The sequence below is a fragment of the Phragmites australis genome, chromosome 1, assembly GCF_958298935.1.
Source record: "Phragmites australis chromosome 1, lpPhrAust1.1, whole genome shotgun sequence".
Classification (NCBI taxonomy): Eukaryota; Viridiplantae; Streptophyta; class Magnoliopsida; order Poales; family Poaceae; genus Phragmites; species Phragmites australis.
The window spans coordinates 901,385-924,119 of NC_084921.1; the positions used below are offsets into that span (position 1 = coordinate 901,385).

Below are 22,735 nucleotides of genomic sequence, written 5' to 3' on the forward strand. Positions count from 1 at the left end.
GTTATAGGGGGCGCGGTTACTGGTCAGGTTGTGCTAGTTTTGCGCATAAGTCCCTGTATTTGTAATTATTTTCTTATATTTTTGGTGTAGAATGCAGTATTTAAGACTATCCCTAACCATATTTCCTTCATTTAGTTCCCTTCCCGATTCCCTTCCCCGTTCTCATTCCCTTTATTTTCTCTCATCTCCAACAGCTTCCCTTCGAGGGGAATCGCGAAGGGAACGGAGAGAGAATCCTGTTCTGAAGAGAATGATCCTGGGAATCCCGTCGTGAAGGGAAACCGTTGAAAGCGCTGAAGGGAACGGAAATCTCTTCACGACGAAAATTTAAGGAATTCCCTTAGCATGGTCTAACGCTTCACAGTAAACTAGACTTACGTAGACAGAAGTCAGTCAGAAGATCAGAGAGAAAGTTGCTTATATGTCAATGAAACTTATACTGCCTGCCGTTGAAAAAGTTCTCTTCCCTTGCATGGCTCTAGTCCAATTTTGCACTCCTCTATTTGCCACTCCGTCAGCGATGTTGCCGTTAGAGCATTGCATCCTGTCAGCTTTTTATAATGGCCATAGTGCCCTTGTGTTGACTGAAAGAATCCCAACGTCATTATCTCCCCAACAGTGAGCTCCTCCAAGGGCACTGCAACGAGCTTCCGGTCGCCGGCGTGTACCTAGCCAGGATGCCCTCCCTGCGCGTGCCACTGAACTGCGGCTGCCAACGAAATGCACCATGGCCGAGGAACAGTTTTGGATCCACACCATAATCGTCGAACTGCACCGTGAACAACCGGCTCCGGCGGCACAAGGAGCAATTTTGGCTCTGGATCCGCGCACCATGGCCGAGGGCAGCCTGCGAGGCCACGACCAAATTTGACGGATCCGCACCATGGCCAACGTGAATGTGGCCAGCATCCTATCCTGTACGCGATGCGCCGCCTCCTGCACGAGTGTGCCGCTGTCCATGTCGTCTCCTGCATGTCTCACCATTGTCCGTGCCGTCTCTTGCACGAAGTAGACGGCTTTCGGCACACCAAGCAATCTACTGTTCCTCCTATCCTCCATTAGATCCTTGGCTCATTGTCCTTTATAGCAACAATCGGGGAAGAGAGTAGTCACTGGATTTTGGACGACGAAGAAATGATTCGGGACGAAGAAGAAATGAGGTAAGGGTATAACGGTCTTTTTTGTCTTATTTAATGCTCTCCAGGTAAAAAGGGCATAAAAAATTAAACCAACGTCATGGAAAGAAAACTCATTTTTAAGGGTTAGTTATATTGGTGATATTATGATTTTGCCCCATTCAAAAAATATCATTATAATTCACGAAATCGGGCATATGCCATTACAACTTCGCTCTTATTTGAATCATACCACCGATACACATATTTTGCATGTATTTTGCACGTACTGAACATAATTGCCCCTGTCTTCCTTCTCCAACTCCAACTCCACCTCATGACCTCCTCTGCTTCGCCGATCATGCCCCGACCACCTCCGCGACGCCTTCGACCACACCGCCTCCGGTGAGCACCTAAACCACCCGCACCTCCTCCTCTCCCTCCTCCCTTTCCCCTTCCCCTCCGGTCTAGGCCGCCACCGTACACGCACTGCCTCGCCGCTCCACCGCCTCCCACTTCAGGCTCCCTTCGATGAGGGGATCGCCTCCCTCACCGAGGCGGTTCTCGTGCGTGCACCACCTCGCGAGAGCGGGGTGGTCACCGATTTGGAGTGATGACGCCCTCTTCCTCGATGCCGACCAACCTTCTCCATCGCTCACCGCCGCGTCGTCTCTTCACTGCTCCATTTCCCAAATCCTTACCTTGGTGAGCTTCCCTGCAACCCATTAAAGCTTTTGTGTGTGCCACTTTTGCCCTAGCCCGTCACTGGCGAGGTTGTCCATGCGAGCTGGGCGCCACCGCACCACGGTGCTCGCCGCCGTCTTGGTTTTGGCCAGGCCCATCAACCAAGAGGCACACAACACAGTTCATACGCACGCGTAGATGCTTTAGTATCCTCGGTCGGCCGAGCTATGTCGTCGTCCATCGACGACGGGGTATAAGCCATGGCTGCCTTTGAGCTCGTTGCCAACCGCTGACGATGTTGCAAGTGCCTCAAATGGAACCTCAGCGACACGCTGATGCTTTTGCCACCATTCAATGTCCAAGCTGCGTCGTCGTTCGCCGTCGACGAGAGCCCACCGTGCCAATCAGTCATGGGTTTTGTTTCCACCGAGGGCCGGTGGCAGCCATGGAAGATGGGGAAAGAGATGGAGATGGGTGAGCTAGAGAAGAAGACAAGTGTATTGTTGTCCAAATTTGTACATAATGACATATTTAAATAAGAATGAGATTGTAATGTCACATATCCGATTTTGTGAATTATAATGGTATTTTTTGAATCGGACAAAAGTATATTAGCACCAATCTAATTAACCCTTTTTAATAGCATAGAAGTGAAAACTACAACTTTCAATAGCATACAAAGATTTTGTAAATATGGAAGTGTCGATATGAGAAGTGTGTTGATCCAAAGATTCTGTTAATACGGAAGAAAGGCGAGGTGCGAAGCGCAAACGAGGCAGGGGGATTCGAGATTTCCCAAAAACGGAATAAACAAAGAAAATAGCGGCAGAACACTCCATCGGTGGGCCCGGCTGCCGGTTGGGCACCCTGCAGCGGCCCCGGAAGCAGCAAAGCGGGTCCACGCCAGGCGCGGCCACAGCCGTCGATCCCGAACCGACCGACGGCGGCCGATCACGACCATCACGCCGTGTCCGGAGGCTCTGTACGTGCGGGCGATGCTAGGGAGGAGAGGGAGGCACGCACCATATCTTTTTTTGGCGATTACGAGTGCGAAGCACGCACGAATTTTGAACGGGAGAAATTGATTTCAGCACGATTTAAACCAAACTTTCGTGAAAGTACTGGGAGAAAATGGAATGAAAAATCGAAATGGTATGGCTAATAGATAAAGATCTCTGACTCCACTTATTCGTGAGCGGTTCGATGACATCTTAGATAAGATTTGATGTTACACTACGTCGGTAAACAGTACTATCATTATAGCGTTCAGATGTAAATCAATTTAGCATCTCACACAGTTTAGTCCCAGTTTGGCATCTTTTAAAAACTGATAAGCTAGTTTTTAATAAAATAAATTAAAAACCGATAAGCTGGTTTAGAGTGATTTTTTTAAAAAAATTATGTGCTATAAGTCTACAAATTAAGATAATGAATTAATAGTTTTTCTCAAAAATCATAAGTAAATTTTTAATAAAACATAAATTATAGACGTGTCAAATAATGAAATAAGTGCTTATTACGCCTCTCACCTCACATGCGTGCAGTCCGAAACGTACCTGTCCTACCATAAAGCTGGGACACGTGGATGTGTCGGGCTGTCGGTCGCTTGTCTCCATCTGCCCACATCGCCTCCACCCGTTCATGACTCGTTTGCGTCCTCGCTTCGCTTTGCCAGCCTTGCCTTGCCTTCGCCCGCAGGTCCCCGCCTTTTTTTTTTCTTTTCCATGGGCCGGCCACCGCGCCCGTGCGCTCACCGATCACCCGGCGTCGGCTCTCGGGTCCAGCCTCCACGGCCCCGGCTGCCCGTGCGGCGTGTTGCACCGGTCCGGCAGGCATCAAGCGCGCTCGGCGTACGTACGTGCGGCCGTGCAGGCAGCCGTGAGAGAAAAGAAAAGGAACCTGCAGCCGGATGGAGAAGCGCGCCAGCGGACTGCTACGAGCTGGGTTGCTGCTGGCCGGAGCCCGGGGATCTCGATGCCTTTGCATTTCTTGTCCAGTTCAGGCGCGACAGGGCAAGAACCAAGGCCGGCACCAGGTCCATATTTGCACCGACACATGTTCAAACAAACCGGCCAAATAGAGATATGCATGATCTGCTACGGATCCGAGGTTGCGGCTGCGAATGCGAGAGCATCTCGATCAGAGGCCGGGCTGATTTATTAACCACCGTGCGTCCTTCCATTCATGTTGAGATAACATAATAATCAAATCCCCATTTCTCTGTTTGTTTGTTTCTTTTAAGTATGGAGAGGAAAATCCCCCATGCATGAGCATGATGCATGACAATGGACTAGTATCATCCAAGAAGATTGAGATGTCCTAGTAGTAGTATTTCTGTAGTCCCTTCTGGCGTGTATCATGAGAGAGCGCCGAAGAGCAAACAAGAATTCCATAGAATTGCACGTCAAGTCATTATCCAGAATTTCAGACCATCACAAAATAAAGGAAGTCATTACATGCTGAACTACTCTTCCAAAAAAAAAATTGTCTTTTGATATGAGCTCCATATCATCATCAACAGTATACGAGTACTGCTTCTCGCTAATCCCCCAGCTACCACAAACCCGTGTGCCTACTTATTTCGAGCACAATTAGTCGGCCGGCCAATTGCAGGTAACGTCAGGTCAAAGCAGAACCTTCTTCGCTTTCTGATTTGTCGTGGAAAGATGGGACTTTTCCTTTGGCAACTGACTTGTCCACCAAACTGGAGCAGATCGGGGCTGCCCTTGCTCAGTCAACGTACATCCTGTCGGCTCAGCGAGGAGCATCCGATGCCAAATTGCAAGCGACGCCACCACTTGGTTTGTGCTCCATCAATTTTTAAGGAAAAAGTCTGTGCTCCATTAAAACCTGACGGCGATACAGCATGCAGTCCAGTTTTAGTGCACTACAGTGGAGACTTCCCGAATTTTATTGGTATAAGTATATCTTTAACATATATTTAAAAATTCGTTCTTATAATATTATTATATTTTTTTTATTTTTTTTTATCTCTAGCAATTATACTATTTACTTCAAACCCATAATCATCCTTTGTGAATGATAATAGAAATAAAAAAGTACCCCAAATATGAGTTGCCCCTCTCACCTCTATCCCTGTAACACTGGATAAAGGAGTTACCGGAGCGCTCATCCATCTGGTGGAACCAACAAAATAATAGCTACAATAGTCACACATGAAAGCGGATTGGCAAAAGCCGATGCTGCTAGCTATGACCTAAGGATGACAATAGTACAGATTACCCATGGGTAAAAATCTAATAGGTATAGATTTATGTTTTATTCTTCGCTTTCAAGTAAAAAGGTCTTATCCATACCTGCTTCGTCTTTATATCCTCTTCAAGTATCTAACAATTGTTGAATTATCTATATATAATTGTTGAATTATCTGTATGTGGGAAATATATATGAGGTGCTTGTTAATTATATGCATATCAGTTATATGCTTCATGCTTCAGTGAGCACGGGTGGTATTTCTTACTCACGACGGATAATATATTTGAGGATAGATTTAGATAATCCTGCCTACGGATTTTGTGCCCGTTACCATGCCATGCTTCGGCGCTTGACTATCTTGTTGAAAGATGCAGCCTGCAGCCTGCTTCCTCCATGCGGGGGTAAAAAGCTGGCTATGCTTGCTCGCTTTCCGCTTCTTTTGGACCAAGCAACATATAAAACTGGTTGGAAGGAGGTTTTTTTTTTTCACGCGCCAGACATGTAACTCGACCTCTTCCGGTCTCGAGTCTCGACTCACTTTAATGCAGCGAGTCTTTTGTTTTTTAAAAAAACTGAACTATCGAATGCAAAAATACTAGAAACAAAATTACTACTACACCACCACATCAATTTTTTAATTTTATATTTTTAAATAAAAATTATAAATATATAGATTTGTTTTAAAAAATTACAATTTTTAATTCCTATCGTCCACATGTGTATATATATATATTAAAATTACAATTTTAAATTCTATAGCCGTTGAGAGGGGAGCTAAATCTGTAATTTTTTAAAACAGACATATATATATTAAAAATTTTAATTTAAAAATATAAAAATCCCATCACATCAGCTGCCAGGCTCGGCATGCACTGCTAGGGTCATCGGCTCGGTCGCTACGAAGAGGATGTGATGGACTACAAAGAGATCGATGAGCATGCTGAATTGGGAGTTTTTTTTTTAATATTTTCTAATATTAATATTTAAATAAATAGACTTTTGATATAAAAAATACAAAACTAGATGTCTACCGCTTTATGATTTAGCGGTTAGACTATTACTTTCTTAGAGGGCGATAAGCAGCCTGTCGCGCGCAACAAAGGAGTGAACAGTGTTTCGTTGAAATCACTGATTTTAATTAGATTCGTCTAAAAAGTATGTGTAGAATTTAAACTAAATTTTTTAAAAAAGATTACTTTTATAACTTTTAACAATTGTTAAGTCCTCAAATAAAATTTCAAAAATCTAGAACAATATACTAATATTCATCTTATGTGATGGACTAATTTCTAAAATTATTTTCAGCCCTAATATATATGGTAAAAAGTGAGTTAATTTGTAATACTTTATTTATATGTATTTTTATTATTTCGTGTGAATAGAGCCTTACAAAGTAACTCACTTTTTTATCATATATAGTTAGGTCTAGAAATAATTTTAAAAATTAGTTCATCACATAAGATGAATATTTATGAATTATCTCAGATTTTTGAAAATTTATTTGAGGTCCTAACAATTGTTAAAAGTTATTAAAGTAATCTTTTTTAGAAAATTTTAGTTTAAATTCTACACATGCTTTTTAGGTGAATCTAATTAAAATGGGTTGAACATGAATTATGAAACATGTACAAAATATTTTAGAATTTTTAGAGCAACAGAAGACCACAATTTTATATAAAAAGTGAGAAGGGAAAAATATTACTACAAACAGTGATTTCAACGAAACACTTCGGCAGCTAACCGTGGGCTGTTAGCCAACCAGAGGGCGGTGCGTATCTAGTTTTGTAATTTTTTATATCGAGAGACTATTTATTTAAATATTAATGTTAAAAAAAACTCGTGAATTGGAGATGCGGACTGGCCTGGCCTTGTAGAAAATGGACTGGGTATAACATCCATGCCCAACTGCCTCGTCCTTTCTCCACCCACCAGTCACGTAACCGCTCCAGCATTCCGAAACGGGCCGCTTCTGCTCGCCACCTCCAAGGCCCAAACCAACCAGCCGGTCCGACGGACGCTACGTGGGCCTCCATGTCATGGCATGCTTGCCGTAATTTCACCCTCTGCAGGTCCGAGCAAGCAGCGCTCTGCTGCCATGGCAAGATGGGATGGTGACATGGCGTGTTGCCGATTTTGTTTTTGTTTTTAGATTTCCAAAATAAAATATTATAAAAATAGACATCTGTTTGAAAAATTTACAAAAATAGTTTTAAAAAACAAACTTGTCACCCTTCTAATGTGCGACACGTTAAAAATAAAATAAAATATTTCAATACTCTCAAAATTCAAAATATTATCGAAATAGTTATGAAAAATTCTGAAAAAAAATGTATGGTATAGAGGATCCTATAATATTAGTTGTAACCTCGCATCGGTACAATGGAGTTTGCATATGAGCTTGGACGTTGTCCATAGAGCTCATGGTGTTCATGGCATGCATAAATGCATTTGTGCATCATTGCAATGTATTGAAGTTGGTGATCACAAAGTTACAGATGTGGTTTATTTCGCATTGAGTTGCTTGTGTTATTCAAAATCTAATAATCAACTTTTATGTGGGATATGATGGTTTTATAACGTTGCTTGCTGAGATTTTATATCTCACTCCCTCTTCTTACTTTTAGGTGCAATGTTGATGTAAGAGCAATGAGCATGACAGATTGTGGGGGAGTAGATGACACTTGTTCACAACCAACATTGCTTTTAGACTTAGATTTTCCATCTAGCCTTCAATAAACAAGAACTTAGACTATGATACTAAGTTACTACTTGTTTAGATCATGACTTTCCTTTTGGAATTGGTTTATTTACTCTATCCATGTCTGTGCTAGTTTTAAATAAATAGTGCTTGCTGAATTGTTTGATGATTCATAGCAAACGTCCTTTTCTTTAACAGTTGTGTTGATATCTTAGGATGATGTCTCTAGATATCGATATTGGTTAGCCTCGTATCTCTTATGATTTGTAATTTGGTTTTGAAGTGTGGTGTAGTGGTAGCAGTAGCGTCACGGTGCATGTGAAGCCAGGGTGTTACAGAACCATTTTTTTTAATCAGGGTTCGCACCCATCACCATTATCAAACTGGAAGAAACTCGAGCAATTGCACTTGCACCTGCACCTATGCCTCGTTTAATTAAGAGTATACACACGCACCACATCGAATGAGAAAGCTCATGCACGCACCGTTTTTTAGTATAAGTTGGACGCATGCACACCATATGACCATGGTCTCTCTGCAAATTTCATAGTGGGCATCGAGTTTGTGCGGTTGCCTCGGCCGATGAAACATCTCGTCCTGCCAATGTCGCCATGTTTTAGTGCATTTGGTTTGCTGATCAGGCCGTCCGAATTGATGCCACTCCAAACAAGGTCATCCGGTGCTTTCGAGTCTGACTAGTTGGTCATAAAAAATGAGTTGTTTGGTTCGTTACGGAGGACAACTCGAAGACAAATGACATGGTCATGCGACGCAATCCAAACAGGCTGATAGTCCTGGAGCAACCGGCGACGCAATCCAAACACACTAAAGCGATCCGATTAAGGGCATGACCAACACAGGTAGTCATCAATGGTAGCCTGAGCAAAAAATTGTACTCCACGTAGGCACACATGTGATGAGACTATTGTCCTGCCAACCTCAGCCACACATACTTTTTACTACTCGGTCGCACCATTCTCTCCCATCTTCCCCTCACATGTTGCTTTCCTTCCTCTGAACGAAAAAAAATCTATGCAGTTCTACATACGTTTTCTCACGTAGCACCATCGGAATGGTTGTTACTTGTCTCTAACGTAGATCTCGAAACGATGAATGAGATACACTCAATATTAATCATATATGTTAAGTAATAAGTATGTATAATAATTTTTCATTTGGACGCTTTGAGATAAGATACAAAGCTGCAAGAGGGTACGTTGGCAGCTTCCCATGCACCGCTTGCTTTTCTGGTTTTTCTGACTTGGAACACGCTCTCTGTGCACCAAGCAGCCGCAACCTGCAGAAGCGCCACTGACAACCAGCAAACTACCGTTTCACTGCCACCGCGGCATCCGAACCTAGTTGGCACCCAGCTGAGTCACCTTGTTGGCCATGCCCTACTTAAGAACACATGGATAGGAATCGCAAGGGGCCGGAAGAGGAAGGGGAATCAACAGGGAATCATGATAGTTATTTTCACTAAACAACTCCTTATCAAATTAATAATGGTGGATCCTCCTGATTCAGTTTTACCAGTACAACAAAAATAGTGACGAATCATTGCCATATCTTCAGTGGAATTTATTTAATTAGGGTAGATGCTTATGGTTATGTGTTTAAGGAAGGAGAGTATTAAGTCCTTATATAAAAATTATAATTTTCAACGTGAATAAAGACTATACGTGCTTAAATATGATTAACTATCTTGTTAGCATTAATATAAATAACGGTGTTTAAATAAGCATCTTGCTGTTCGCTTAAACACCTCAGTTACCTCAGTTGAGAAAAGACTCTATTTTTTTCATAAACACATGATCTGAGCACCCTCATTATACATGCTCTTATATCCCTACTAAATAAGTGCCTCCAAATTTTTCAGTTTTCACACAATAAAAAGGCAACTCTTCTCCAATCAAATCTGGCTATCTAGCTAGCTGAATCACCATAATTAAGCATGCATATATACTACAGTTCATACAAATCGTACTGCTCCCTTTCGTCTTCCCGTAATTACCATATACGTTACACTAACCCCCCTATTAGTATTGGAAAGTATTAGCCCTGCAGAAATTACTGGCGAGTTACCGTGTTCCAGGTTTGGAGTAGGACGCCATCGCCATGGAAGCGACGATGTCTCGCGTGCTTCTCCTCTTTGCGCTCCTCCTCGCCGGGCAACGCGGCTGCACGGCGTCCGGTGCCGGTGGGTTCAGCATGGAGTTCATCCACCGTGACTCCGCCAGGTCGCCGTTCCACGACCCGGCGCTCTCCTCGCACGGCCGCATGCTCGCGGCCGCGCGCCGCTCTCTCCAGGCCGGGGCGCACTATTCCCGCGGCGCGCCGCCCCCCGCCGCACCCGCGCCCGGCGACGGCGCCATGACCGAGGTCATCTCTAGGTCGTTCGAGTACCTGATGGCCGTGAACGTCGGCACGCCTCCGAGGCAGATGCTCGCCATTGCCGACACCGGCAGCGACCTCGTGTGGTTCAACTGCAGGAAAGGCAGCGGCGACGGCGACCTCCACACGCCCTCCTCGGACGGCCCCGCGCCGCCGTTAGCTGCCGTGTTCACCCCATCCAGCTCGTCAACGTACGGCCTCGTGAGCTGCCAGTCCAATGCGTGCCAGGCGCTCAGCGAGGCCTCATGCGACGCTGTCTCCAACTGCCAGTACCAGTATTCGTACGGTGATGGCTCCCGGACGATCGGGCTCCTCTCCACCGAGACCTTCAGTTTCGGCGACGGCCGCGCCGCGCGCCGGGTGCGCGTGTCCAACGTCTACTTCGGCTGCTCCACGTACTCCGCCGGCACGTTCCACTCCGACGGGCTCGTGGGGCTCGGCGGCGGGGCTTTCTCTCTCGTGACGCAGCTCGGAGCCGCGACGTCGTTCGGGAGCAAGTTCTCCTACTGCCTGGTCCCGTTCTACTCCGCCAACTCGTCGTCCACCCTCAACTTCGGCGCCAGGGCAGTCGTGTCGGAGCCTGGCGCGGCGACCACGCCGCTGGTGCGCTCGGACGTGGACTCGTACTACACCGTGGCTCTCGAGTCCGTCGCGGTCGGCGGGTGGACGGTCGCGTCCAACCGCTCTCGGATCGTCGTGGACTCTGGCACGACGCTCACGTTCCTGGACCCGGCGCTTCTGCGTCCGTTGGTGAGCGAGCTGGAGCGGCGGATCACCCTGCCGCGGGCGCAGTCGCCGGAGCAGCTGCTGGAGCTGTGCTATGACGTTGGGGGGAAGCCCCAGGGGGAGTGGGGGATCCCGGACGTGACGCTGCGGTTCGGCGGCGGCGGGACGGTGACGCTGCGGGCGGAGAACACGTTCGCGGTGGTGCAGGAGGGGACGTTGTGCCTGGTGGTGGTGCCCGTGTCGGAGGGGCAGCCGGTGTCCATCCTCGGGAACGTCGCGCAGCAGAACTTCCACGTCGGGTACGACCTCGACGCGCGCAGCGTCACCTTCGCGGCCGCCGACTGCACCCGCTCATCGGCCTCCTAATGCATGCCGCCATGGCCGTCCGTGTGTAGCTAGCTGATCACCATTCTCAATAATGATCACTACGTATTTGATCAATATACGGTGCTTTGTATGAAAAAACAAGGGTTCTTTTGCAATGTTTGTGTGTTGGATGAACTCGACATGATGCAAGGTTCAAGGGGTCAAAAACGTAGACCAATCGAACATGGGTCAATATTTCTTTTACTTTATGGGCAATGGTCCATGTTTGTTGAAGAAAATTTTCGGCCGAAGCCCATGGGCCTAAGACCTGTCTCCATAATAAAAGTTTTTTTAGATGGACACGTGTTCACTAAATTCTATTGCTAGCAAAATCGTTAGCCTATTACAAACTTGAGGACAATATGAAACTCGAAGCAAAATAAAATTTAAATCTAATAAAAACTTCAACTCATGAACTAACCTTCCAACAGCAGAAATGTCGTACTTCGAAACTTCAATAGCTTGTTTCACCATGATAGAATCCGTCTCCAGAATGATATTCCCCATACCATACTCCATTGCTACTCTCACAGCTTTTAAACATGCCAAAAGTTCCCCTTGAAAAGCATATAAAACATTCGAGATTTTACTTGCTCCTGAAACTATAGCATCGCCAGCATTATCTCTCATGATAAAACCCCATCCACTAGTATATGTCGAGATAGAAAAGGCTCCATCTGCATTAATCTTTACAAGATCAACTTCTGGCATTTTTCACTTCGCTTGTATCTTCAAATAATTCCGCTTCTCTCTCATAAACACCTGTTCATAATCCCATGCAATCTTGTGTATGATATGTGCCAATGCTTTTGGCACTCTTCCTTGTTCCTCTTCTTGAATTCTATTTCTACCCCTCAATCAAATCCACATGGGAGTTGATACTAGGATCCTCTTCTTCTTATCCATGGCCACAATTGACCTGATCACGGTCTGAGCCGATTGGCATGCACCCAATTTCTCCCGTTCATTTTCTAAAAGCAGACTACTCCATACTTGTTTCACAAATTTGCATTAAAAAACACAAATGACAACCATCCTCATCAAGCCGATGACAGAAAAAATAGCGTGTAGCATCATCCACACCTCTTCCTCTCATATTTGTGCATAGAACAAGAGAGTTATATGAAAGCCTCCAGAAAAAAATGTTTAAGTTCACCGGCAGGCAGCTTCATGCTCCAACGTTGTCGTGGCAGCTCGGCGTCGCCGAGATTCACGTTGGCTTTGGAGGCTTGGCGATTGCGGCACGCTGGCAGTTGTGCGTGGCCGGCATGGCGGGGGCTTGGAGGGCTGTTTCTTGAGGCCGAGCAGGTGGTTATCGTCACCTGTGGTGAAGGCGGCGGCGGGCTACCGTGCTACTGCGATGTGCTGTGTACCGTGTGTTGCCGTGGTGCTGTTGTGTTTCTGCCATGGTGCTGCGCTCATCGCCGTGTGCTACCGTGGGCGGGCGTCCAATGTCGGCAGCACTATATTGTTTCCTGGCTCTTGGCGTTTTGCTTTGCTCCTCCCTTTGCTTGGCCTCCCCTCTTCTGTAGGTTGGACCCGTGGGGAGCTTTGTGACGCTATGATGGCTGTGGGTTGGTGCGGTTTCATGGAGGTGGCGTCCGACGGTGGCGGCATCGTGCCGTTCTCAGCTCCTGGCTTTGCATTGCTCCTCCCCTTGCTCGGCCTCCTTCTCTTCTACAGGTTGGGTCCGTGGGGAGCTTCGTGACATCGGGCTATCTGTGGAATGGCGCGGTTGCGTGGAGGCAGTGTGGCTGCTTTGGTCTTTGCCTTTGCGCAGGCTGCCTGTGCGCGAGGGGCGGGTTGTGGGAGCCGCTGGCTAAAGCCTTGCCTGGTTTCTGGCCGGCATCAATGACAACGACGCCCTTAGGCGCCATTCTCCTCCTTGGAGGCATTGCCATGGCGTCTTATCACTTCCCTCCCTTGGAGTCTCTAGGTGAAAACCTAGTTCAGGTATCCAGACGGGCGATGGCAGTGTCTCTACGTCATATCCTCCTTGGAGGCATCGCTCTGGAGATCCATTTCTCACGCTGCGGTGGTCGTCGGCTTGGTGGCAGCTTGGTCAGGTTCAGTTTGAACCATCGGCTTCTTCTGTAGGTTTAACCCTATGCCCTCGATTCGTGGTAGTATCTGGTTTGGCACTTCTTGACAATAGTTTGTTCCGATGCGTGCTCCTTCGAAGCGACACGCTGCCGACTCGTGTGTCAGAGTGGTGGTGTGGGAGCGGGGCTCCACCGACTGAGTTGTGTTGTGGCGGCGTGGGAGCAGGGCTCCGCTAGCCAAGTTGCGGTGGCGTGGGAGCAGAGCTCCACCGGCCGAGTTGTGAGAGTGGTTGGATTGGTTAGCACACGAGTTGAGTTGTGTTGGACTTGGCTATTGTCTGGTTGTGCCTTTGGTTTGAGCATCATTTTTATCTCGAGGTCATATTATCATCTTGGGATCGTCTGCTAGTTTCTTTAAATCATGTAGTTGTGAGGTTTTCGGATCCGGTTTGCCTTATAAACCGGATTAATTCTCTCCTTCTATAAAAATATCAACAATACTCTTGTCGTTCTTTCAAAAAAAATATTCCATAATTTATACCATATTTCATCGTCCCCTATTCCATCTTGTCTCGAGCTCGTCCCTCTATCTCTACTTGTATAAATGATATCATCAAGACATACTCGATATGCCGACTTCACTATAAAACATCCCTTAGATTCAAAGTGCCATGCTGGCGAATCCTCCAAATTAATATTAACTGGAACAATGCTCATAATAGTTAAAGCATCGTCTTCCCAAAATGTATCTCGATAATGCTTCGTCTCGTACGTCTGATGGCAAACACGACTGTCGGACGCTCCAATGGGCCCACAACAGCAGAAAAACTAGCCAAACCCAAAATGTTCATCCGCTTAAATTAGCCTCCCTGCTATTCACGTCTGTCACTCATCTCCCTAGCTTCAAATTCCCAACCACTCATTCTTATCCATCTCACATTGATTCACTTGCTCTCGCTTACCCCATGCACCCATGGCCGCTTGCTTGAATCATGAGTTGCTCGCGTCCACTTGCTCACTCCTACCAAAGGGAGGCTGGGAGCATAGCTCACTAACCAAAGGGAGGCTACGAGCAGAGCTCACTAGCGCTACTTGTCACTCCGCGAATGTGCAGGGGTAGCTCGCCAATAGCGGAGAGAGGCCAGGGTAGCTCAAGCACCCTTTGTTGCCTCTGATTTTGGTGGCAGGTAGCTCGATCCAATGGCTTTTGGTGAGGATGTTGGACTCTCTCTCCCTACACTTTTGAGGCCAAGGTAGCTCAAGCACCCTTTGCTGCCTCTGATTTTGGTGGCAGGTAGCTTGATCCAATGGCTTTTGGTGAGGATGTTGGACTCCCTCTCCCTACACTTTTGCTAGCAGTCTCATAGCTCACCGGAGAAGGCAATCGTCATGTTTGGCGCACCTCACTGGAGACTGACAAAGGGCAATCGTAGATTTGTGATGTTGCAATAGATAATTTACGATGTTGCAATATGTTATTTGTGATGTTTCCAGTTTTATTTGAGATGCTGCAATATATGATTTGTGATGTTGAATCATCTTATTTTGGTTTAGTACAATAGCCATTTCATTATGAGATGTTACATCTTTTTTTTATGTTGCAAGAATTTGTTCGATTTGTTTCACCAATGTTTTATGGTTGTTGCAATAGTGGTGTTGATATGTGGCACAAATGTTTATTGTTTGTTGCAACAGTGGTATCAATTTGTTTCACTAGTTGCATTATGTCAATCAAGATATTGTGATAGGCATTTTTAGATGTTACAGTTGTTCTTTGTTGATTATTTAGAAATAAATTTCAGCACATGTTGCATTCCTATTCTAGTTGTTGTGGTAGGCAATTTTAGAAGTTGTAAATGTTAGTTTTGATTTGTTACACTAAAAGATCAAGTTTTTTTTAATTTTTTTGGTCTTCAGTGTTGCATTCTACTTTTGCAAATATTGCTTCTGTTCTTTCTGAACGTTGCAGTGGGATCTTCAAGATTTTGATTGCCCAATCATAATGTTTGTTTGTGATTTATGTAATTTTTATTAAGCACACCTTGTATATTGATCAAGATCTCAAATTTGTCTATTTTTGGCTATGGGTAATGTTCGATTTCTTCTGTTGAGATGCTTATGAATCGAGCTCGTCGTTCAACGCATAATAAGTGAGCAGAGTTGTGAGGAAAATCTAAGTCACATGGCGCAGGTGGTGTTGCAAGAAATAAAGTGCCTTGTTGTGGCGGGATTTTTTATTCGCAATGAATCCAATGACAGACCGACGGTAGCGTCTAGATGGGATGCCCAGGTGCTAGTATTGTCCAATGTATCTCGTACAAGAACCTCATCCGATATTCCAGTCCCACGATCAATCAGATTAGATGCACACGTGATATTAAGCTTGCACTTCTAGGTGTAAATGGTCTCCTGGTTATCCCCCGAGGCAACCAAGGATCAGACCACACCACAACATTGTTTCCGTTGCCAATCCTCCACACTATTCCCTTCTGTAACAAATCAACTTTTTTATATAATGAACAGCAAGTTTTCGGCCTCTGCATGCCTTTCAGAACATTCCTCCATGTACAACAGTATAAGACATACCATGGACTGGTTTAATTTTGCATTCAAAACATCTCCTTTGGAAAATATTTAGCTTTTAAGAATAAAAATTGCTTTGAGAAACTAAGTTGAGATGTGTTTTGGTTTGTTTATAATGAGTCATTGACAACGTTAATCTTGAGTGGAATTTGGTTGGCATGAGTGTGTTTATGCATGAATTTGCTTATGGCTAACTATTGTTGGAAAGCACAATAAAGTTGGTGTGAGTCCAGAGAAAATTACCTCAGATCATCCGGTGTTTGAGATTTTGCATTTATCGGATTGTCTGGTGTTAAATTGAAGGGAGCACCAGAGTATTTCAGTGTAGAAAGAAAAGTGGGAGTAGTGCACCGGATGGTCCAGTGAGGACAAGTGATTTCATCGGACTAATTCTTGTAGAGAGGGTACATAAGCGAGTCAGGTGGAGATGAATGCACCAGAACATCCAATGTTTATGCCTTGTGCGCACCGGACTATTTACCAGACAAATTCTTTCAAAGAGGTTGCAAATGAGAGTCTGGTGCATGAGAACTGACCAGATGATTCGGTGATGGGCATGAGATCACCGGAGCATCTCACTGGAGCTTTTCTTGCAAAGAATGATTTTTTTTGCGCGCAAATGAAGTTAAACTCACCGAATGGTCCGGTGTTCAGGAACATAATGTACCGGCACATCCAATGTTCATGATTTCTACATGATGTGCTTTCATTTAAGGATTTTTATTTTGAGCTAACTTGGAGATGATTTTGGAGTGGGAGAAACATGTTTGCTTGTTTCATGGTGTGATGTGATGGATGCAACTTAGCGGTCGACGGCGGGATGATCGAGGCTAAGTGGAAGGCTTGGTGCCGAACGATCAAAGAGGCCGGACGGAGTCAAAGGTGATCCTAGCGGTACACGTGGAGATCAAGCAAAGTATGGATGGAGAAGTATGAAGACGACGTGTTGAAGAAGTTAAGCGAAAGGGATGCTGGTGCAAGTGACAAGACGATCTAAGGGATTGAGAGTAGAAGAGATTTGTCGGTGGTCAATATCGCAAGACAGAGTACACGGGTCGATATCGGAGCACCTGCTTGAGCCAAAGCAAGTGACAGTTAGTCACGCTTTGAAAAACATACTAGGGTTTCATGGTTTGATCACAAAACTACATGAGGACTAGAGATTCACGTGGCATTATCGCAAAGCTTGCGTCGAGGCGAAGCTAAGTTGTGAAGAAGTCGTGACCATTCGATGGATGGAGCAAAAAATAGACTAAAATACCCCGGTGGTAGATAGGAGTGTATTATCAATGAGGGGTATTTTGGGAATAATAAAATTTAAGGGCCAAAGCACCTCTCTACGCCTATAAATAGAGGGGTAGGACTGTAGAGAAAGGGTGAGCCAACCATGTTGAGAGCCTAGTACTAGGGTTTTAGATAAGAGGAAGATAAGTGCTTAGCCTATGTAATATGTGAGAGTTTTTGAGAGAAAAATTCCTGTAATCCGACAAAAATAGGGCTAACCTCTTTGAGTAATGAAGTTTATGGTTTTACATATGTTTGAATTCTCCTCCTTTTAGTCTTTATTGTGTGTTTATGAATGAATTTGTTTATGGATAACTATTGTTGAAAAATACAATAGAGTTGGTATGAGTACAGGGAAAATTGTCTCACTGGATCATCTGGTGCTTGGGATTTCGCACTCATCAGATTGCTCAGTGTTAAAGTGAAGGGAGCATCGGAGCATTTTACTGTAGGAAGAAAAGTGAGAGTAGTGCACTAGATGGTCCGGTGAGGGCAAGCAACATCACTGGACTAATTCTTACAGAGAGGGTGCAGAAATGAGTTAGATGGAGATGAACGCATCGGAACAGAACGCAAATTCACTGGATAAATTCTTGCAGAGAGGTTGCAAATGAGAGTCTGGTGCATGTGAACTGACCGAATGATCCGGTGATGGACATGAGATCACTAGAGCATCTCATCGGAGCTTTTCTTACATAGAACGGATTTTCTGTTCACAAATGAAGTTGGAGTCACCAGATAGCCCGGTGTTAAGGAGCAGAACGCACCGGCACATCCGGTATTCATGATTTCTGTATGATGTGCTTTCATTTGAGGATTTTTATTTTGAGCTAACATAGAGATGATTTTGGAGTGGGAGAAACATGTTTGCTTATTTAATGGTGTGTATGTGATGGATGCAACTCAACGGTAGATGGCGAGATGATCGGGGCTAAATGGAAGGTTTGGTGCTAGACGATCAAGGATGTCAGACAAAGTCGAGGGTAATTCTAGAGATACACGTGGAGGTCAAGTAAAGTATGGATGTAGAAGGATGAAGATAGTGTGTTGATGAAGTCAAGCGAAGGGAATATCGGTGCAAGTGATAAGGTAGCCTGTAGAATCAGGAGTGGGAGAGACTTGCTGGCAATCAAGATTGCAAGACGGTGTACAAGCGTCGATATCGGAGCACCTGCTTGAGGCAAAGCAAGTGACAGCTAGTAACGCTTTGAAAAGTATACTAGGGTTTCGTGGTTTTGCCACAAAACTGTGGGAGGACTGAAGAGTCACGTGGCATCATCGCAAAACTTGCGTTGAAACGAAGCTAAGTTGTGAAGAAGCTATGACTGTTCGATAAACAGAGCAAAAAATGGATCAAAATACCCCCGTAGTAGGTAGGAGTGCATTACCAGTGAGGGGTATTTTTGGAATAAGAAAACTTAAGGGTAATACACCTTACTAGACCTATAAATAGAGAGGTAAGGCTATAGAGAGAGGGTGAGCTAATTATTTTAAGAGCCTAGTACTAGAGTTTTAGAGGAGAGAAATATACGTGCTTATCCTATGTAATAGGTGAGAGTTTTTTTAAAAGAAAATTATAATCCGCATAAAACGGACCGACTTTTTGAGTAATGAAGTTTATGTTTTTGCATATGTTTGAATTCTCCTCTTTCTAGTCTCTCTCTATTGGTTGTATTGCAAGTTTTTCTTTTTTGATTGTGATTTTTTCTTTTCTTTTTGAGTTGCATTTTTTTTTCCATTTTTTAAAATAATTCTTCTTATTGCTAGAATCATAAACGTTCATATATGAGAGGATTTTGAATCCCCTTACCTCTAGATCATCAACTTGTAGAATTAATTTTTCGGAGACTGTATTTTTGCTTTGATTAACGTTTTTGTGCACAAAGACACATAAATGGTCTTGAATAGAGTCTACGATTCATATTTCATATGTGAATTCATATCTTGAAATTTTTTTTTTCGTTTTGTTTCTCTAAGTTTATGCTTCTATTTATACGTTTTTAAAAAGCGTTGAACGAAGAAGAAATATTCTACCTATTTCAAAAAATTATAAAACACCTATTCATTTACTCTGATCGTGTGTCTCAATCCTACATGCTCTTACTAAAAAAAAACGAAAAACAAAGTGCAAGCTCGATTATATTGGTCTCTCCTGGCTCCTCGGAATAGCACGACTGAACAGTGCAAATTAGAAATACCTATTTTAACCATGCACCTCCACGTTTTTTTTTCTGTAGGTTCAAACGCAAAAAGAACGAGCAAAATGTGTTCTTCCCCAGGCCATTTCTTCCATCTCACATTAGCCTAAAATCCACGAGTTAAATTCACGCGTTTTTGGGATGGAGATAATCAAACAAGGAAGCCTCTAACCCTGCGCGCGCTAACGAACGACTTCCCGACCGTCCGATCTTGCCACCGCGCGGCTAGGATGCGCGGCACGTGCATTTACGAAACTAGCCCTCGCTATTCTCTCCACCTGTTCGTCCGCGACCGCTGAGGCGCTGACCTGTGGGTTCCTACATAAGCCGAGGCAGAAGGACGAACAAGTAGAGGGGAAAGACGAAGGAAGGGGAAATTTCCGCCAAGGGTGGGATCGAAGAGAGCTGGCTCGGAGCGGGTCCAATCGAATCCTCGACTTATACCTGGTATATTTCCCCGATTTGTGTTTTCTTCTTCCATTTTAATATTCTTGCTCCGCCTTGTTCTGAAATGGTTGCGTGATTTTTGGTAGATGTCCCTCCTGTTGTTCTTGCCAAATTCTGGGTCGATTAGTTAGTCACTTATGGGATGGAAATGCTTCTTTTTGTTTGAATTAATGCGCATGGGATTTGGTTTCATGGTGCTACTGTTTCTCACATGTTCTTGATTGTTGTTCAGGTGATTGGGAGAACGAATGAGCTGTGGTTATTAGGAGGGACTTTTTTTTTCCTTCTTCTGGCTGCATTCTCTTTAGGTACGCTGTTTCTTGCTCCTTTGCGTTCTTTTCGGCCAACATTTGGAGGTGGCACTGTTGCTCTGTGCTTCATTTCTAGGATTGGTGTATTAGACTGTTAGTTGACACCATAGGTTCAGAGGCTGGAGGTAACTGGAGATTGCTATTATGTTGTTTTAGTGTAATGAATTAGTTCCACTGACCCAGTTCCTTCCTAGGTTGTATTTTATTCCTCTTGTTGGAAGTGTGAAGGTCAAGCACACAGTCATCCTTTAGTGATGGATCACTCTGGGAACTTAAGCCATCGCGATCACACAATTGACATACCAAGAAATGATGTTACCTCCTCATCAACATCTCTCCGGGACAATCACAATGGCTTGGATGAGTTGCACCACGACAGGGTTCCTTCAAATGAAGTTCCCCCTGTCCCAGAAAGTTCTTCTGGCACAATTGCTGCATCAAACTCTCGAAATGCATCTGTTGCAAGAAGAGATCAAGGTCGTCGTCAGCAGAATCCTTTGAATTCTGGCATCTGGATCTCAATTGAGCTTATCGTAAATGTTACCCAGATTATTGCAGCTATTTCTGTTCTGTCAGTATCAAAGAATGAGCATCCACATGCTCCATTATCTGTGTGGCTTATTGGTTATACAATTGGTTGTATTGCTACTCTTCCGCATCTTTATTGGCGCTATCTCCATCGCAATCGCCAGAACACTGAGCAGGAACAAACAAGCCAAGATTCATTTGAAAGGAACATATCTGAGCCTAATTCTTACACATCGGAAGTTGTGGACAGTGCCAACAGCACTGGCGTCTCAAGAACTAATTTCACAGTTGCAAGTCCAAGGTAACACTCTCTTCCATTGGATTTAATCCATGAGTGCATTCCTGCATCAGGTATATCTTAAAGGTGCTGCATCACTAAGTTGAGGTGGAACCTGCCTATGCTATAACCTATATTTGAGTTTTTTTTGCAGTATTCATGATTCGTATGATCATGACCAATTTAACTACGATGTTGACCTAGCTGAAACAAACATTTATCCATAAGTTTACAGCTGCTGCTACATATTAACCAGATAACATTAGGGCTTTCGGTACTTCGGATACTTGTGATCACTGTTCTCTGGACCCTGGACTAGGGACTTGACTTGATGCATCCTATGGAAATGGTGCAGCCATTTGAAATACATTTTGGTTCATTATGAAGTAACAATGTGTTTTATGTTTTATAGGGTCTACGCAATGGTTGCCTGCTTTAAATTGGCTCTGGATTTTTTCTTTGCTGTTTGGTTCGTTGTGGGCAATGTGTGGATATTTGGTAGCCATTCTTCTGTCCATGACGCTCCTAACTTGTATAGGTATGTGCTGCTCGGTTGCGATTCGGAATACCTTCCTCACATCTGCAACTTATGTATCATCGTTTGTTTGTAAACATCTCCAGGCTGTGTATAGTATTCCTTGCGTTCGGCTTCATCAGCTATGCATTACCTTTCATTCTCTGTACAATGATATGCTGCTGCCTACCCTGCATAATCTCCATGATGGGCTTCCATGAGGATTTGGATCTGAACCGAGGTGCTGCCACGGAAGCAATAAATGCCTTGGTGGCATACAAGTTCAAATCGAAAAAGATTCATGGCGATGATGTGGGAGAAGATGGTGGTGGAGTCTTGGCGGCTGGAACTGACAAGGAGCGAACTATTTCTGCAGAAGACGCCGTAAATTTCATCCCCATGTTCCTCTTCACACATCTTTTTTTTAGATCTTCCTCTTCACACGTCTATATGCTGCATATTACACAATTATAGTTGACACTTGTGCTTTTCTGGGCTCTGCAGGTTTGCTGCATCTGCTTGTCAAAGTTCTCGAACAATGAAGATCTACGAGAACTTCCCTGCACGCACGTCTTCCACATGGAATGCGTAGATAAATGGCTCCAGATAAACGCACTGTGTCCTCTTTGTAAGGCTGAGATAGGTGGCTCAACAAGTGTTTCAGAAACTGGCTCTGGGGGCCCTCGCAGCGACAACAGAGTAGGAGATGACGTTGAGTCGCAACGGTAGCTGCTATTGTGCTCTATCCCATGGACATGAGGATGGAAGATGCCCCACAATGCGGCCTAAAATGATTTATTTGTGGATTAACATGACAAACTACAAGTAGGAATGTCACTCTTTGTATGATCCGAGTATCCGACAAGTCCTTTTTTTTTCTAAGGGACTTGTTTCGCTTTGCCAATATAGTATTTCCTGCCTACACCGTTCGGTGGCATTCTCTCAGAATTTCTTATACATTGTTGCCGTCATTGTTCTTACCTGAAACGTCTGTAGAAATCATGCTTTGCTAGCAGGTTTTGGAATGCTGATGAAACATGAAAGTGACCACTAAGCTAAGTACGTTTGTGGGTTGTTGATGTTAACCTCCTGTACTGGCAAACTCTATCTCATTGTTTCTGTTAGAGTATAGACTTGAATGGCAATACTATTAGAGGTACGATATAGTCGGTTATATTATGATTTGTATCTAATATTAGTTTTAAAAAACATATCTAATATGGTTCCGTTTATATCTAGAGTAGATTGATTTCTAGTAGGTTGAATTGTGATCCAAGTCACATTGACACAGTATAAACGCCCACAAAGCTCAATAAAACGAATCGATCGCAATATATTCATCCTCTTACAGT

The 22,735-nt window shown here is 44.3% G+C and overlaps 2 protein-coding genes across 3 annotated transcripts; both read left to right on the top strand.

Annotated features, from left to right (window-relative positions):
- The first annotated feature begins 9,831 nt into the window (after window positions 1-9,831).
- Window positions 9,832-11,199, top strand: LOC133930129 (aspartic proteinase CDR1-like). Its single transcript, XM_062376825.1, has one exon. The coding sequence runs from the start codon at window positions 9,832-9,834 to the stop codon at window positions 11,197-11,199; it is 1,368 nt and encodes a 455-aa protein (XP_062232809.1).
- An 8,421-nt stretch (window positions 11,200-19,620) lies between these two features.
- Window positions 19,621-22,468, top strand: LOC133891076 (E3 ubiquitin-protein ligase At1g12760-like). Of its 2 annotated transcripts, XM_062332091.1 has the most exons (6): window positions 19,621-19,753; window positions 19,986-20,061; window positions 20,259-20,893; window positions 21,282-21,407; window positions 21,491-21,767; window positions 21,888-22,468. In XM_062332091.1, the coding sequence occupies exons 3-6, from the start codon at window positions 20,319-20,321 to the stop codon at window positions 22,110-22,112; spliced, it is 1,203 nt and encodes a 400-aa protein (XP_062188075.1). In that variant the 5' UTR covers window positions 19,621-19,753; window positions 19,986-20,061; window positions 20,259-20,318; the 3' UTR covers window positions 22,113-22,468. The 2 variants fall into 2 exon arrangements, with proteins under 2 accessions (XP_062188075.1, XP_062188732.1); XM_062332748.1 differs by lacking the exon at window positions 19,986-20,061 and having other exon boundaries at window positions 19,625-19,753.
- Window positions 22,469-22,735: the final 267 nt, after the last annotated feature.